This window comes from Trichoplusia ni, chromosome 10, assembly GCF_003590095.1.
Source record: "Trichoplusia ni isolate ovarian cell line Hi5 chromosome 10, tn1, whole genome shotgun sequence".
NCBI lineage: Eukaryota > Metazoa > Arthropoda > Insecta > Lepidoptera > Noctuidae > Trichoplusia > Trichoplusia ni.
In genome coordinates this window covers 5,511,615-5,529,864 of record NC_039487.1, presented here as the reverse complement: position 1 = coordinate 5,529,864, position 18,250 = coordinate 5,511,615, and the positions used below count along the sequence as shown (strand labels likewise).

General features: G+C 34.4%; 2 protein-coding genes across 4 annotated transcripts in view; both read right to left on the bottom strand.

Annotated features, from left to right (window-relative positions):
- Positions 1 to 3,725, bottom strand: part of LOC113497897 (dual specificity protein phosphatase CDC14AB-like) — a 30,257-nt gene extending 26,532 nt beyond the window's left edge. Inside the window, exon 1 of one of the 2 annotated variants that reach the window (XM_026877692.1) lies at positions 3,052 to 3,725. The gene's annotated coding sequence lies outside the window, so the exon portion shown is untranslated. The remainder of the gene's footprint in view (positions 1 to 3,051) is intronic. The other variant, XM_026877691.1, reaches the window with a different exon arrangement.
- A 584-nt stretch (positions 3,726 to 4,309) lies between these two features.
- LOC113497898 (pyrroline-5-carboxylate reductase-like) lies at positions 4,310 to 17,585 on the bottom strand. Of its 2 annotated transcripts, none has more exons than XM_026877693.1 (7): positions 17,383 to 17,585; positions 10,714 to 10,788; positions 10,138 to 10,208; positions 9,305 to 9,487; positions 5,943 to 6,155; positions 4,991 to 5,192; positions 4,310 to 4,484 (listed from the first exon to the last, which is right to left on the bottom strand). In XM_026877693.1, the coding sequence occupies exons 1-7, from the start codon at positions 17,390 to 17,392 to the stop codon at positions 4,405 to 4,407; spliced, it is 834 nt and encodes a 277-aa protein (XP_026733494.1). In that variant the 5' UTR covers positions 17,393 to 17,585; the 3' UTR covers positions 4,310 to 4,404. The 2 variants fall into 2 exon arrangements, with proteins under 2 accessions (XP_026733494.1, XP_026733495.1); XM_026877694.1 differs by lacking the exon at positions 17,383 to 17,585 and adding an exon at positions 11,880 to 11,970.
- Positions 17,586 to 18,250: the final 665 nt, after the last annotated feature.

Here is an 18,250-nt window from a genome sequence, read left to right as displayed (position 1 = left end):
TAATAATGTTTGCTAATGTTGTTGTTCGGTAATTAAAGGGAACATCAATTTTTCTTAGTTATTTAGGTAATTTGACTACTAGGTAATGTTTTTAAGAAGCGAAACTTAGTACTCCTATTATTATAATTGTTGTAATCATTATTTTGATACTCATATCCTTTACGCATCCACGATTTTCCCTGTAATTTGAGTATTCTGCGAAAAACATTTCTTAAAGTGTATTGAACCCAACAGTTCTGTTTAGCCAAATAATAACTTCAAGGGCAATGCAATTAGAGTTTTAAAACTGAAGCAAAATATTTACATTAACATGAAAATATTTCATAAAACATATGATCATAATTGCAGCAGCATTAAATACAAAATGACACAACAATAAGATTGTACAATATTAAAACAGGAGGTGAATATTACAATGTTACGATATAATTGTTCTTGGAAACCAAATGCTTTTTTAAATGCTGATCTAACAAGAACTTTGTTGCTCATCATATTTATTTATAAACAAAACAATATTTACTAAGAGTACACTGTTTCTAAGATATTACTAAGAGCAGTAAATGCATTTAATTATAAGAATTGAGATCTGAATTAATTCATTCTTGCTGTGTATTATTGTAGTGTTATGTGTATAATATTAAAACAAAATAGTAGACATACTTAATGGTATTTTGCTTTAAAATATTTGTTACTTAAAAGTTTTAAAATGGGTGTAAATTTTGTTGTATACAGTTGATGAAAGATAGTCTGATTTCAAGTTTTTAGGCAGTTTTTATTAAAAAAAGTGTGTTTATTTATGTTTCTGAATGGTGATTTATTATGATTGATATTTATTTATGGTAAAAAACCTTTTAGTATTTGGAGGGCCAATGGGTATATTTATTTACAAATGTAAGGATTTGTTTTCACGGTCTAATTCATATTTATCAGTGCCCAGTAATAAGCTTATACCAATTATTTTTTCATACTAATAATTTGGAGATTAACAAAATGATTGAATAATAAAAATAAATAAGGCTCAGATTAGTCAGTGGCGTCACAAAATAAATAAAAAAATACTCATGACATTGTAAATGTCATATTGGTAATTGTCTTGAACGTTCTGTTCAAGACGTTCTATACAGTTGTGCATACAAATCTGATATTTGAAATGAATAATTATCAACAGAATGCAGTGGATTTGATGACAAATTGAATTATTATTTTAAAGGCATTTAGTGTGAATTAAACTATTAGAATAATCGGTTTTTTACCTTTAAAACATTCATTTCAGATTATTTTAAGGATTAAAATAAAGAAAAAAGAAATTACATCCTTCCATCCCCATACATTGATAAACAAATTTAGAGGAAAAAATATGATTTGCAGTGTGGTGAACAAAATAATAAGAAATCTAGTTCAACTAAACCCACTTTTTAATTTCCAAAAATAAATATTAAGGGCACTTATCACTTATCAAACAAAGACTACTTATATAACAATAATAATTTTCAAACTAACGTCTCAAGAGTTTGAGAATTGAAAATTAGATAGATTGAAGATTTAGGGCAAAATTGATAAGGCCTGTTATTTGATAGCAGTCAAATTCTTTTATTTGGACTAGTAGAAAAATCCTTAACATAATATAGGACAACATTGTGAGGAATCCTGACATTAGAATCTAAATAATCTTTGTTGACAGACAGTCATTTCAACTCATCATTTATTTTACAGTGTAGATTTATTAATTACCTTATTGGTCTTTACTTTCATTGAATATAAATACATATAAGTATGTTAGAGGGTGACTTTTCTTTTATTGTTAAATGTAAACAAAATATGAATCTTTAAAGATTAATTATTCCACAGAATAACATGAAGACAAACATTTTAGATTCTGTAAATATGCAACAACGACTTAGTACCATTTGCAAGGATTATACAAGCAAAGACACAACTTTTTCTAATTCCAAACCATAAATATGGCTACGGTAACTTTCCTAAAATGTCAACAAGTTAGAAAGTTAGCCAATCAGTTAATTACTGTCTGGATTAACTGTTGTGTAATATCTGTGGGGCATGTTTGTTGACTTTAATTTGTTACTCAATAATGTAAAGTGTTATCAAGTTAAGATTATCATTGCAAATATTCTTATAAGATTGCTATAGAAGTATTTAAAACAAATGTATTGCACATTCTGTAAGTAATTTTTGTATTATATGATTTTTATTTGATGCGATAAGAAAATTTTGAGTAAACATAGATTATAAATTAATTTTGCTCTATACTAATATTATAGAAATCTTGTTTGAGAGGTTGTAAGGCTATCTTCAATCTACTGAAACTAATTTTGTCAATTCTGTTACCATTAGAAAACCATAGCAGTTTTGAGTGTTTGTGAAAAATATCGCCTAAGGCAGTGAACTTGTGACAACTCATATGAAACAAAAAAGAAAAATTATAAAAGGTAACATTTTTCCGAATTTTCAAGGTTGACCCGATTAAACTGTCATCTTGAATATACATCCTAACAATTATCTAGTCTTGCAAATAGTAATAACAGACAAAATTATATATCTATGTTGTAGAGAATGTTACTTAAACATAAACATGTTGAAAAAAATGTTTCATATAGAAAATAGTCTTATTTTAGTTGGAGAGACAGATGGTCTTAAAATACCAGTATGTATCAGTAATTGAATAAGCACGGTCAAGGTTAAAACACCAAAAATATGACAACAACTACACATTACAAGGTCTGCAAATACAAGTGAGTAAGCTTGTGTTTAGAGCAAAAGTAAATACAATTTAGTATTTTAATTACAAACATTAGAATAATGGGAAATTTAAATATTAAATAGTTTCAATTTAAGTTTGGCTTTGAGCGATGATCTAAATGAAATTAACTGCTTTCAAGAAGAGCTCATACATGTATGCTGTTAAAATATCTTTGGGGAATAGATGTAGTAAAAAAGGTGAAACCTGACTAGAAAAAAAAATACTAATCTGATTCTAATAAAAAATAGAGTCATCTAAGAAAATAAGTAATTATTTATATACGTGTTACGCACCAGTTTGCACAGTTGTTGAGGAACACCAAGTTTCTATAAACAGTAGCCTTGATTGTTGACGGAATTTGGAAGTTTCGGCAGCTCTCACGATGCAACAACGCCTTTTAACACAGACGCATTCCAAGCACAGATTTATTAAAACTAACACTTTCAACCTATAATTAAACTTGCTCAGCAGACAATAACGACACCGTACTGTTGGTATTTTTCATAATTTCGCTCATAATTGTGTTTAGACGACGCAGTTTGTATCAGCGAGTGTGGCGCGTAGGAGTCTCTTTATTAAGCGGCGTGGGTCGATTTCTTTACTAAGATGGAAGGTCAGCTCAGCTCGCACCGAGTACACGGAGCCTTCGCACTAAAACGCGACATTTGTCGTCTATTCCTGGGTTTCTAATAGGCATACGCCGACTAGCGCGATGCTCATAGGACTGAATTACACTGTCTGTACATTTGATAAGATGTAAACAGAAGCACCGGCCGTAACAACAGAGCACTGTGTTATTGGCTGAGGGTACAAGGTCGCGAATTCACGTTCAGCCTGAATGCAATTTAATTCAATTCAGTCCTGTCCACTCTATTTCGAGTGACGTTTCATTTTGTTAAATTCACTAGCCGTTGGGAACAAAACGGAAGACAATAAACTCGTTTTTAACTTTACACAGATAACAAATGACATGTCTTCTGTCAAACTGATATTTACTAAAGTGCCATCTAGTGAACACTTTTGTAAACTACTGACCAACGATATGAAGAAAGACCTAATTGTCTATGGCAATTACTTTGTTATTCCAACACTAGATGGCCGTAGCAGCATCCATCTAAGCCATGATAATGGGCGGGAGAACAGGAATTTACCTTTATTTTGTTTCTAACATACTAGAAATAGTAATAAAATTAATTTCACGTTTTATTTCAGTGGGCAAAACTGGCACAAGGCCTGGAAATATTTCCAAAAAGGGGTAGGTTTGGCCAAAACTGGGGCGAAATAAGATTTGCTTTTTATTTACTTGGAACAAAAACATTATCGATAAAAATGCAAACAGGAATAAGATCGTCTCTCATATGCATGCTTATTAAAGTTACACACAGCATTTACAACATTAGTGCACTAAGGTTTATAAATTTATTATAATTAACTTCCAGAAAAAAATATGTGTTAGGTATGACAAAAATAAACGGCTCTACAAAACTTTAATAGTGGTCAAATTCACACCACGCCTTCCATAAATTGTATTACAAATTAAAGAGTTTCTAATACGAAAATACAGTTTATTAAAATCTCTCTTATAATATAACACAATTTGTTTATTACTTTACAACAAGCGATTAGCGAAGACAACAAAACGAAGGTTATTTGTTCAGTTGGCTGTTGACCACTTTACATCTGGCGGCGGCTGCGGACACTGCACCGATCACGGCTGACCGGAAACCTGACAAAAAAAAGGCATTACATCAGTTTTTTTTCTAATTCCTATAAATGTCTTGTGTTACTTGTCATTTCTAAAACGTTGTGCATACTGTCCATAAAAGGGTTTTTGCGGCTGCTACCCTGAAAGCTTATTAATTGGTATTACTTATTTTATGGACTATAATAGTACAGAAAAACAAAATAAAGAGATATTTGCCAATTATACAAAAAATTTGTTAGCGCTAGAAAGTTTAAGTCATTCCTCTTGGGCAATTAGTTTTAAAGCGCTTTTCTTATCAATGGCATTTTGATAGGTCAATTATTTTCTTGTTTACCCTGGTTTTTTTTTGGCAGTGATTTACACTCTTTTAACCCTTGTCCAAGACTTTTCGCATACACCTTCAATTTTTGTCTAAGACATAGTTTTTTTCGAAACACAAATAGTTCCCAACCTTAATGGACTACACAACCCAATGTTTGACAAAAAGGCCTGAGAAAAGCTATCGCTTTCCATTTCAAAAGCCATACCATTCTGTTCCAAGTGGAAGGTGCCGTCAGCAGTGGATCCAGCGGGGCTGGTGACGTTGTCCTTGAGCACAGCAGGATGTGTGTTGGTCTGCAACATGGCGGCCGAGCCCAGCGTGGTCTGCGCGGCAAGGCGAAGGGCCAGGTCGCGAGGCAGACCACAGCGAACACCGCCGTCAGCCAGAGACTCGATCATCATGTACACCTGGAAGAAATTGGAGAAATTACTTATTAATAAAGGTTAAAATATTTTTTGCGAGATATGATTGAACAAAACCTTTCGTTTATTATGTCATTCTCCTCATCCCTTGAAAACATCAAAATTACTACACCAGTTGCCAAGATAAACAAAAAAGATACAATTTTAGACATAACAAAAACAAACTAAATAATCTCAATCTCGAATTAAAATGCACTCAACTAGCCCCCTAATTATGTCCATTCAAATCTATAATAAACTGCCAAATGAAATTAGAGAAGTCACTAAAATAAACATATTTAATAATAAATTAAAAAGATTCCTAGTATTAAAGGCATATTATACTGTAAAGGAGTTTCTGGATGATAAATCAATTGTAAATTTAAATCACCCTGCCTAAACAAACCTTAATAAAAGTAACAACTATTATATTAATAATTATTATACAATTATTATTAATTATTATTTATGGTAATATTAATTTGCCTAAATTGCTATTCTGCCCTCTTCCTCTCTCCTATATTTTTTGCGTGCCCAACAGGGTATTATAACTGCATATTGAACTCTAACTGCTATTTATTTTCTACCATCTCTGTAACATATGGAATGCAATAAATGATTGAGTATTGAGCAATGGGTTTCTGGTTGCGCGGTTCCAAAATGTAATTCCTATGGAGAAGAACCGGCAAAGGACTCCATAAGTTACTATTTTAAAAAGAAACATTCTAGTAGTTCTTAAAAAGGTTCTCCACTTACATAAGCCGGCCCACTGCCGCTCAGGGCGGTGACAGCGTCCATCTGGTACTCCGGCACCTCGTCACAAGTGCCGACTGCCTTGAACAGCTCGCTGGTGAGCTTGGCGTCGTCGGCCGTGGCCCTGGAGCCCCTGCTCAGGGCCGCGGCCCCGTGGTTCACGAGGGCCGGGGTGTTCGGCATCACTCGGATCACACGGGCTTCGGATGGGAGAACCTGAAAATAGGGAAAATTAAAACTAGGTGTCTTCTTAAATCAATTATATTATTTAAGGTTGAGGAAAAGAATTGTTACGTATGTGTCCTATTCCTGAGGGTATACTACCACTCCTTAAAGTAATAATATTACAATTGTGGAATCACACGGCGTAGAGCGGCGTCTGCCTCAGACTCCTTCAGGCTCACTGGTGGTGTTGGCAGGCTTACATATACATACTTCTAGTTTTAATAAATGGACGAAAATAAAAAAAAACTTGAGCAAGGATGTTAAAACCCATTCTGTACCAAACGCTGAGCTGGGATGGTGTTTGTATTATTTGCTGGCCTTTGGTGGTTAACCAAAACATCAGATGAAAAACGAAGAGCTCCATTGGAAACCGAAATCAATATTAAGTCGTATTACAAAATGTTCTAGACGTCCATGTCTGTGAAATAAAACATCGTTTTTAGGTAGAAACTGGCTTCAAGCCAAAGCACTCTTTAAAATTTGGCTTCCACAAGGCAACGACCTACCCCGTGACCCTTGAATAACATAACTCTAAAACAAACCGTTTCTGATAAGGCTGGCGACGTCGGTAATATTTAAGTAAATAAATAGACAACATGTGAGTATATGTGACTGATGTAATGTTGAAGTCTTTATGTATAATTAACTAGATTGTGGTTTGGAAAATTGTTGGAGAAGAATAACAAGATACGCTTTGGGTTTGCAACTTCATTTAAAAAATATCTAGAAATCCTGGCTTTAAAGTAAATATGTAAGAAGGTTCCAAAAGAACTACCACCACGCCTCAAAGTAATATTATTATCATATATGAAGAAGCAAAACACAGCATAGATTAACGCGTCATTACAACTACTATAGAATATATATGGAGGGATAGACGGTAGGTAGCCCACTATGAAGTTCAAATAACAATTTCTATGATCTATGGCATCGGTCCTTCAAAGGATAATTCTTCTCTATATTTAGTAACAAATGCCATAAAAACATGACCCCTTGTGCCAACAGTTTTCAGAAAGTATCTAGTCTATCTATAGAAGAATATAATCTCAATTCCATATCTTTATAGAGCCCGAGATATACTAATACTTTAATAGTTTTACTACTTCATTACGTAGGTATCGCGTAGATTTAAACCCCAGAAGAGGCGCCAGATTTTGACGTAATGAACTTAACAACAAAACTAACCATTTCAGATGATTAACAGCATAATTTGTTAATTATCTATTTTGTTAAACGTGTGTTAAGGTAATTAGTTGCAAGACTCAGAAAAAGGATATAGACCACCTTTTTTTTCGAATGGTTAATCATCAAATGACTTCACCCGCTTTGGCTTGAGGGCCGAAAATCGATCTCAGTGGCGTGCACTTGGAGAGGCCTATGTCCAGCAGTGGACTGCGATAGGCTGATGATGACCGACTAAAACCCAACCATGTCCTTCCTTAGCCTTTTATGACCCGGGGTCGCGGCAACCCTTTCGGACATACCCGCCAGTCCGGCAGGCATCATTTATCACAAATCTTGCTGAAATATAGATAGCATAACACCTAAGGGCGACATTCTGCTGTGCCTTGTTTGCAATACTGTTGTAGATATTTTTTGTAGAGATTTCAGTCCGAAACAAAGGTTCCCATTGAACAAGTCAAAGCTAACCAACAGATTAAATGCATCAATATACCTTTTTCCAAACTATAATTCTATTTCACCTGTCATTATCGTGATAAGTCACGTGGTCGGCCTTTCAGAAACCAGGGTTTATTCCAAGCTCTGAAGAACTACTTAAATAAGATAGAAACTCAATAAGGATTAGGGGCTAAAGATACAAACACTTGGTGAAAATGCTATTGAATCGCAATCACTTGTGGCATCGCATCTCAAGTGTGTACAACATATTAACGGAAATCACAGAATTGTTGTCATATCTGTCGCTATTAGCAATCGATTGATGGTAATTAGCGATATTCATTGTTATAAGATTAATTTTAAGCTAACAATTAACAACCTTTGTTATCAAAGGAGATAAACGATACATTAATTACATGTAAGTTTTACTTTTGCAGGTACTTCTGGCAAAAATGTATGTTATCAAGGAACTTCAGCAATATTTCGTACTTGTAAATATTGTTTTAATGGCATAGTTTACTGACTAAGATACATCATCACAAGTTGAGAAATCAGACGGTTAAGCTACTTTGACACGGTCGGTCGGTGGCTGGGTGTTCTTAGCATAACGAGTCCTCATTTGTGGGTAGTGTGGATAGGATGATGATGGCAACATCATAGCTTAATGGTGACCCGCTTTAAAAAGGAAGAGGTGTGATATTTACTTGTTGATAGTATTATCGAAATCGTACTCGTAGTTTGGGAGAAGTTTGATCAGACAAAGAATTTATGGTTATTTTTATTGTTTGATCAATTGATTGATTTTGCAGAAGACTGATAATTACGAGTTTTTGCAAGTATGTTAGTATACCGCCATTATTTCCTGTAATATCCTAATACTTTTCTAAGTAGTATGAGAAGCTCAAACGATCAATCACAGCACACCACACTTTACATAATAATTGTCTGTCAGTCTGTCATTATCATTAGCGTCAAACGTCAACAGTAATGGTTGGATCACGGTTCTATGCCTTGATCTGACGTAGCACTTAACTGCACTACTGGTAATGAAATGAGGTGTCATGGGTTCTTCACAATAGTAGTGTTTAAAAATGCTGGTTTGATTTAGCATCTTTCTAGTAATTTACACTGACTTTTCCCTAATCTTTACATTATACAATAAACTATATTAGAATAATAAGAAAATATTTTGATCTCTATTAATGTGGTAAGTAGCTCTCTCATTTAATAAATATTAAATAATTTTGAAATGAAACATTCCGAAAATACTGATGCTTGACGTCACGTATCTTGTGTTATTTTCCAACATTTGACGTCACATAACAGTGTGACGCGTTTTGTTGGGAAACTGTCAAATAATGCGTTAAAAGAAATTAAATGTTGGCCACTGCATTTAACTGAAATATTCATACAAGACTTAAGTAAGGCAAATAATCGACCAGAAGACACTATGAACCGGTTAAACATCCAACTACTTAGTCTTTACTGGCAAAAAAAAAAGACAAACAATGAGAAATTACCTTCTCAATAGAAGTAGTATTGACTCCCATGGCTATGGATATGAACAGCTTGTTCTTGGAAGCCGGCAGATCCTTGACCTCCTTGAGGACTGGTGCCACCACGTCTGGCTTCAGCGACACTATCACCACTTCAGACCGCTCCACCACTGGCTTGTTCTCGAAGACTGCTGTAGCTCCTATTTTCTGCAAGAGAGAATATTTTGAAGATAAAAACTTGTAGAATAGGAGAATATCAGTATTACTATCGGAATAGAAAATACTAGGATTTGGTTTAATGAATAAATATCTCGTCTAGCAAGAGAAAAAGTCCCTATCTCTCCTTACGCTGATCTAACTGCAAAGTTTTTCCATATTTTTGTGTATAGTTAGCTCATATAATTTTTCGTTCGTTTTTACGTACGTACGTAGATTCAGAAGTACACTTGCTTGGCAGTTTTATCAATCAAGGATGAGTGTTTCATTGAGTGTTTATATAATAACAATGAATTGCGCTTTGTTCGTAGGATTGATAACACAAGAACATGGATTAAGACAAGTAATGATTTCAAGTACCGAAAGTATCCCATAACTTGTCTCAGGGGCGCTACTGCAGCGTTTCTTATATACGATGTATAATGTTATTAATGTACTTCTTTTAAGTAGATACCTATCGCTATTTAAGAATGAAGATATAGTTAAAACCTCCGCTAATTAGGCTTTTAAAGTTAGCTGTGGATGTGGACCAAAGAAATAGGTAAACGATCAAAACTTTCCCGATTCCATTTATGATCATAATATTTTACATTTACCCTTATTTGGGCATTAAAAATAATTGTATTTGTTATTTTATTTACCTTGAATGCTTCAGCACTGACCACATCGGATGGATGGACACTAGCCGTGATCTCATCGGGTTTTGCCAAACCTGACAAAATGAGGTAGAGCATTAGTTAGCATTACAAAAATAATCTGTAATACCATGTATGCCTTGTTATAATGAACAGTTATGAGGAACCCTTTATACTGCCTAGTCAAGAGCCATGGGATCGGAGAGCTTGTTTGACCGATCCTGTCACTGCATTCTAGGCGCTAGCAAGGGCTCGGGGAACTTTCGGACCCAAAGTGACCCCAAGCCGTTCCATCGTCGTGGTAAGCTCAATTAGATTTCGACTTTGGAAAAAAACCACCATGACATTAGTTTTACAAATAGTGTTCAGTCCGTCTTTTTACTGATTTTAATTTCAATAGGTTCTCTTACAATCTTCTTTTTGAGTTAATGTTGGAAAGTGAGCTGATGGATGCAGACTCTTTCATATTTTTATCAATGTGTGCAAATTCTACAGGTCAACAAATTGATAAATATTGGATCTTTAGGAACTACTTTCAGTCTGAATAAAGGTCCGAAAAAGTAAGAATTTATAGTTTTGTACCTGCTGAGATGAATCCGTTGGCTAGGGCAAACGCCATTTTGCCGCCACCGAGGAAACCGATCTTCATTGCTGATACTGAAACAAGAAATTATATTCTAATGATGATATTCATAAATTTGGCACAACTGAGCATTTATTAAAGGTGTTTAAATCCACGTCAGTGCCCTTACTTGGGCAATGACGTGGATTGAACTTAAAACTGCGACACCAGGTCAAGTCATCTAAACGATGCGAAGAAATATTGCCGAAATGTTACTTTGACGGTAAAGTATAACGGAAAAAGATAATAGTTATAGCAGTTAATTGTGATGTAATTGTTTTTAGCGACAAGGCCACAGCTATATCTATTGGGGGACAAAGGTCATGCTATAGTTTGACCAAAACATCTACTTACCTACTGATTAACTTATGAAATAATACAAATGTAATTGTAAGAACAGAATTCCACTAACTGTACTGCAAAAGTTTATTTAATAACTAAATGTGCATCCAAAAGGAATTCTTTGGTATATGTAATGTATTTCTGTAATGATGCTTATTTTTTTTTATCTCGATGCTTATTTTTTGGAGCTAATAATGACGATGATGAGGTTAAAAGTGATGCAAGCAACTCTCCTTTAGGTATAATTTCTGTACCTATATATTATTTATATTTTCTGAAGCAAAATATAAATGAGAGACTAAGAAGAAAAGAGAAAAACTGTCCACATGCCACAATACGCAATATAAAAAATATTTTTATAAACGTGTATGTAGGGTCCTGCTTCGCTAACAATGATGCAATATCAGAACTGACGCTCAGAATCATAAGCTTGTAAAATTATTACTGTATTGTATAGTTTCTTGACATTAACTTTGGTCTTTATAACCTACGGCAATTTGAATGCAAAATCATTTAAAAACAAATCGTCAATTCATTTTTTTGGTAAGTAAACCATGAAGTATTTCATCTAAGAACATAAATATGAGATTAATTCTTATTAGTACCAAGGGAATCTAATGGGATTCTGTTCAGTAAATAAGTAATAACAATACAATATAAACGCTGATTCAAATTAAAGATTTTGAAAATTTATAACGTTGCTAACAACGACAACCAAGACACAAAGCGAAAAAAATGTACGTCACAAGAATAAGTTTTAAAAATAAATCATTATGAAACTCACGCCTACGTAAAGATGATTGAACGAGAGGATTTTCTGAAGACGTGCGTCTTCTTTGAGGCACAGATGCCGACTGAAACTAAGACGGCCGGGGTTACGTGTTATCATCCTTATCGCAGCTATCAACAAACAGAGCGATCGATACAAGAGTACCAGCTGAATTATTTAATAACAAGACTTGTTCTGAGGTCAATAGCTAACGATGATAAGACTTTTGGCTAAGAGCTGGAGAAGACAGGAACGTTGTCTCATTGATCTGATGGACCACAAATTAATCATCTAAATCGGTACAATCATAATGACTCTTAGTAGTTAAGCTAGTTTATGACATATTTGATCAGATGACTCTCATTTTATCTCGATTAATAAACTCGTCATAATTGGCTGAATACCTTTTTAGCGGAGGAATCCTTCAAAAGTCATCAAGGATTTCAGGATTATTAAAACCGGGGAGTGTGGGGTTCTTACATCATAGCCTCTAAAACTAGCAAAAAATGGGTTCCTGTTACGTTTTATATGGATAACCTTGAAAATATCTGTCCGACATCCTTTAACTGGGAGATCTCTGAACTCTTCCTCTGAGGCTTGACCGGAGGTATTTCCGAACCATACCAGATTTATATTGCCTTACCATCTAGGTAAAGCAATATAAATATATAGTAAAAGCATTTATGTGATACACGAATGCTGTTTGGTTTGAATGTTTGTGAGAACCCCGCGATACTAGGACTATATTCCTTACTGCAAAGTATTTTCATTAAAAAAAGTACATTCACACATAAATTTAGAGCGAGATGTTGATATAGAATTACCTACACTTTGTAATTAATATTTGCTCTTATTCAAAATCACCATCAATTGACGTGATTGATTACTATTGATGCATAATAATTGTTTGTAGTCTGGAGTGGGAGCCAGCAAACGAGTTCAATTGGTTGTTGACTCTAGTTTTGTAAAGACTTGTCCATATACACATAGGTAAGTAAATAGAAATGTAGGCGACTCTATGTACCTATCTCAGATAGTTTCAGTTTTCCATTTGTAAAATAATTTTTGTATGGCAATACTTTGTGTAAAAATTTATTGTACAAAATTTCTAATAAGATAATTATTAGGAAGATATTTTTGTGAAACTAGAGGTGGTGACGACCACAAGACACAAACTACAGAGGGGCATCTAGGGGTGTATAACCACATTAATGTTGCAGGTATAGAAACGAGACGCCTTGCGCCGCATTACTTGGAGTGCAGCTGTCTCTTTTGCACAGCTCCTCTACATCTGTAGGAATATTACAGTGTAACAAGTATAAGGTACAAATTACGTTCTGACTTCACTGGCAAATAGAGGAAGAAAACAAAACAGTGAGAAAATATGTATTCCTGTTCGGAATCTTATAGGGAAGAGTGTGAAGAAAAACGAGCGTAATTTTGTGAGCCGTGAGTCGCAGAATTTCGTAATCTGGTACGGTGCAGCGGATCACTCATTTTGCTACGCGTAAAACTTTTTCTGAAAGCGTTACGCTCGTTTGACCTCACCTGATAGTCTCGCTAACTCGCAGTGAGCAAGAGTCAGGATCAATGTTCAATGTTCTATGAAGAGGTCTGTGCCTAGCTTTAGGTTATTTATTAATACTTAGGTTCTGTTCTTCTCTTTGTATGCTTGGCGAAAAACCTGGTGTCATAGTTACTAAACTATCCGTAAGCTGGTAGGTATAGGTGGGACACCACCGACATACCGACACAAAAACGCGGATGACGTAGCACGGCGGTTCAGGTTTAGTCAGTAAGAGTATCACAGTACCCATTTCCTCCCCCGAGGGAGTGGGTGTCCATGAGGATTCCCCAGCATTACCAAAAAAAGGTGTTGATGAGAATAATTCTCCTTACAAAATAACTCTATGTATTTATGTTAGTATAATAACAAGGGACAAGTATTATGTTATATTTATATTTGCCTTACGTAAATAATAACTACGTCGATTGGCTCAATTAGCCTGTGGCCTAGCCTTGTGAACAGTTTACACTGCAACTGACGACAGTAAACGATCTATTTGTTCTAAATATTACATACTTATGCTCTGTCCGTCCTAAGAATACGTTTTTGACAGTGTATTAAGAGTTTAGACTCAAATTTCACTTTAAATCGAAACAGCACACAACAACCTGTCTCAAGATTCTTCGTAAAACGGACAAGTTTACTTGCTTTATAAATACGTGACAATATAATATTTTCTTACTTGTAGTGTTTCTCCATAACTTAAATATGAATTTCGGAACCCTTTTTAAATGCTTCAGGTAGGCAGGTAGGTATTGATCAGACACTAGCATTCCATATATTTAAATATAAAAACTAAATAAATAAAAAATAAAATAAAAATAATTATTTTACAATCATCACCTAGTTGACGGGAAATTTAGTGACGTTTTAATGAAGGTATTTTTTTTCTTATAATTATTTTGACAAGTGCTAGAGTCTTGTTTAGAAATACAGAATCGGGAATAAGTATTTTCTAAACAATATAGTCAAATATTGTCCGAATTCAGCTATGAATAAAGAATGCCGTCCGTCAAAGTTCATACCAAATAATAGAATGACTTTAACTTAAAAACCTAAGACATTACATTTGTACATTTTATTCAAGTCACATGCACAAAGACATACAAACTTATCCTACGCAGGGATCGAACCCGAGCCAAATCACGCACAGTGGGTTTAGCTTGATGGTCTCGACCATTCGGCTATCCGCGATGTCAAAGTCTTAAGATTTTTTATAATAACTTGGTATTTATGACCTGTATTCATGCCCAAATCCTACAAGAAAACAACGTAGTTAACTAATTACAATTAAACTAGTTTATGAGAAAGCTGTGATTACTCTTTGTTTCTGGTAATCTCGTAATGTGTTCGTTTATCGATCATCGCCGTTACTCACTTCTTTATGTTCCATTCAAACGTTTCAATACAAAACAATGATTTGAACAGGTTTGGTTTACTTGCCAAGATAGAAAAAAATAGGGTTCCTTTGCTAAAGGGTAAAAACGGAACGATACCATACTAAGGCTCTGCCGTCTGTCTGTCCGATTCGTTTTATATTTTGACACTAATTATGGATAACCGCCGTCTCGACTTTGCTACAGCAAATGCTCACTCGACCTAATTTTAATAGCTAATTAACAATAATTAATAATGCTCACGTTAGGTACGTTTTCACAAAAAATCACGTTCGAATTGAACAACGGCCAGGTGTAGCGATTATGAACGATTTATGACAAACACGAATTTATGAAATGCTTTAAAGTTATTGTTTACGGAGTCTTTAACCACTTTGCTGGATGGGAAATCACCAAATGACCTTATTGCTTCGGGTTGAGCGAAAGGGATTGGGAGACATTTAGTGACTGAAACTACATTATCTTTTACCCTTGCCGCGGTAATGGTAACGAACAATTTTGGTGCTTATTTACACTCCACAATGCATACCTAGAATTAGAAATTTTACAAGCGAAAATTTTTGGTCCTATGTAACTACAATATTCTGAATTTTCCAGTATGAAAAAGGAATTCTTCAAGAAGAGGAAGCTCTACAGAGAAAAAGTTATAATGATGACTCTACAAGCCAAAAAAGCTGTTGCCGAAATAGTGATATTCGGTAAGGTTTTTTGATTCATTTAACCATGGCTGAGGGTGTTCTTTTTTCTCCAACTCTACAAAACATTGTTTGCAATATAGCATCCTATTTTCGTTCTACTAACAGCTGAATATTATGGATCTTATTTCTTCCATATCAATGAACATTCTATCCTAGAAGATCTTGCCCTAAATACAGTGTTAGATCAAATACCTTGGTTTTTCATTAAAGGGCGTTTCATTTTCACAACTGCAAAAATACCACTTGAAGAAATGGGGCTAGGTTCACAGGATTGATCACCCTCCTCGTTATTAAATTAATATTTAATAGCAAACACTTTATGAGATCTTCTTTATAAATTAGGAATGATAATTCTTCTTGTCTTCACGATCACGTTTTAATATGTTACGCCTTCACCTGTCATAAACTAAGGAGTTTTTATTTGATTTTCTTTAGTATCTAAACGTCTACAAAGATATTCAGATAATATTATTTATTTAAGTCTGCTACTGTTCCAATAAATAATTTTCTCGTATCTCGTCGTTGTTGGACCTTGATCGCCTGACTGAACGACGTACATACATACATATTTACTATATTCTATGATACATACACAGTAAGATACACAGTATATGCACTGACATAATATGAGGAACAAACATGCATAAACGCGGTGGAATATCGATTTACATAATATTATAAACGATTGTGGTTTACAAAGAGGTTTTTGTCTTAGCTTACAATAAAGTTGATTGATTCAAAGATTCGTTGTTATATTGAATAATCCACAGAGATACTATGAAGGAAAAAGACAGATATTATTAAAGAATTATTGGATTTTTAGATGAGTCTCTTTAAAATTTGCATTGTCCAAAAACTGTAATGCCTACTAGTTGGATATTTGCAAGTTTTCTACCCCTAAATAAGATCATTCATCATTGGCCTAGCCTTTTCCCAACTATGTTGGGGTCGGCTACCAGTCCAACCGGTTTCAGCTGAGTACCTGTGTTTTACAAGGAGCGACTGCCTATCTGACCTCCTCAACCCAGTTACCTGGGCAACACGACACCCCTTGGTTAGACTGGCTGTCAGACTTTTTCAAGCTTCTGACTACCTGTAACGACTATCAAAGATGTAGGAATAACAGCCGGGACCCACAATTTAACGTGCCTTCCGATACACGGAGGAACTCGCTATGACACAGATGGTCACCCATCTACGGACCAACCGCGTCAAGCATAGCTTAACCTGTGAGCGTTTCACTTATGCGGTTATAGCTTAGCCACGAGCTCCTCAATAACCCCTAAATAAGATCAGCCGGTAATTTTTGAGTTTGTCTAATAAAAATTACCTTGTCCGAAAGCAGTAAGACTAAGCCAGAAGACAATTTGGATGCTATGAAAACAAAGGTAATAATAACTATTAACTATCAGTGTACATTTTTTTTAATATATACGCCTATATTCATAGTTCGTAAGTATATATAGGTAATGTTAATTAGTAAAGACCTAAGGTGATATCTAGTCGTTTTCCAATGGAAACTTACAGACTTACTTTACATAACTTGGCGACGAATAGTTTTTCTAAGTTTATTAAGAATTCAATGTTTGTTAGGAATCGAATAGTCATTTAGAAGATTGTGAATGACAATGACTGTATGCAAAATAATGTATCTATAAAAATGTAAAAAAAAGAAAATTACAAAAAATTTAATAACTTGCTTTCCTTTATGAATAAATATACGCAAGCGTTAACAAATAAATATATTTTAAAAATCGTAAGTAACACAAGTATTAACATTATTAAAAAAAACTGCTACACTTTTTTTGTAACGCAACCAAATGCACCAACTTAATTAAATTGTTTTACTTTCTTACCTTTAATCATTTTAGCAATTTACGTATAACTTTTCGCCACTAGTTTTCGTCACTCCATAAACTTTGCACTTATTAAACTTTTTTATTTCACCATTTGCGCGTGCGCATAAATAAATCCTAATAAAAAGTATTTATTGAGAAGGCGTGTTATCGTGGCGCGTGCATTGAAACTAACGCACGCATCGCCAGGGCTCGCCGGAGTGATAGTACAGACGGGGAAAACTTCGCTAGAGGATAAATAAATAAATACTTATTTAAACAATAAACTAATCGTATTTGTTATGAGATTATTAAGGCGAATAAATAGTTTTGTAAATGGATTGTGGTCAGTTTAGTGCCTGCAATCTAAATGAATGCTCTTGTATACCCTTTGTCTTTGTTGTAAAGTTGATTAAAAACAAATGGGAGTCGGTTTAGTCAATATTCAGTAATTCTGTTGCATAATAACGGCAACAGAAGTACCCACATTACAATATATTCCGATGTTCAGGATATATAGTCTGGTCTACTGACAGACAGTCAGACCGTGTAGTCTCATTCCTGTTGAACTTTTGTGTAAGACACCCAAGAAATACCTGAAACCATACCTCGAAACTATCTTAAGTATAAAGTGGAATGCATCAAACCTGTCCTTGGTCACTGGAAAAGATTTGAATTGTGAATTTATAAACTAAAGAAAGTATAAAATAGTTTTAGATTTCAGTTGACAAGTGAAACAAACATTTAATTCTGTATTCTTAACTTCTAACTACCAGAACACAAACTCATAATAATTATTTGGATGGCCCGACTAGTTTCGGATCCAACTGGGTAAACTCGCCTCACGAAAGTTTATTTCATAAATCGGTTTCAATCACGCGTATTTATC

Excerpts from the sequence above, each read along its gene's own strand:
- LOC113497898 (XM_026877693.1), bottom strand. Across the intron at positions 10,209-10,713 it reads CAACGGATTCATCTCAGCAG|GTTTGGCAAAACCCGATGAG; the intron begins GTACAAAACTAT and ends TCATTTTGTCAG. Across the intron at positions 5,193-5,942 it reads GCGGCAGTGGGCCGGCTTAT|GTGTACATGATGATCGAGTC; the intron begins GTAAGTGGAGAA and ends AATTTCTTCCAG.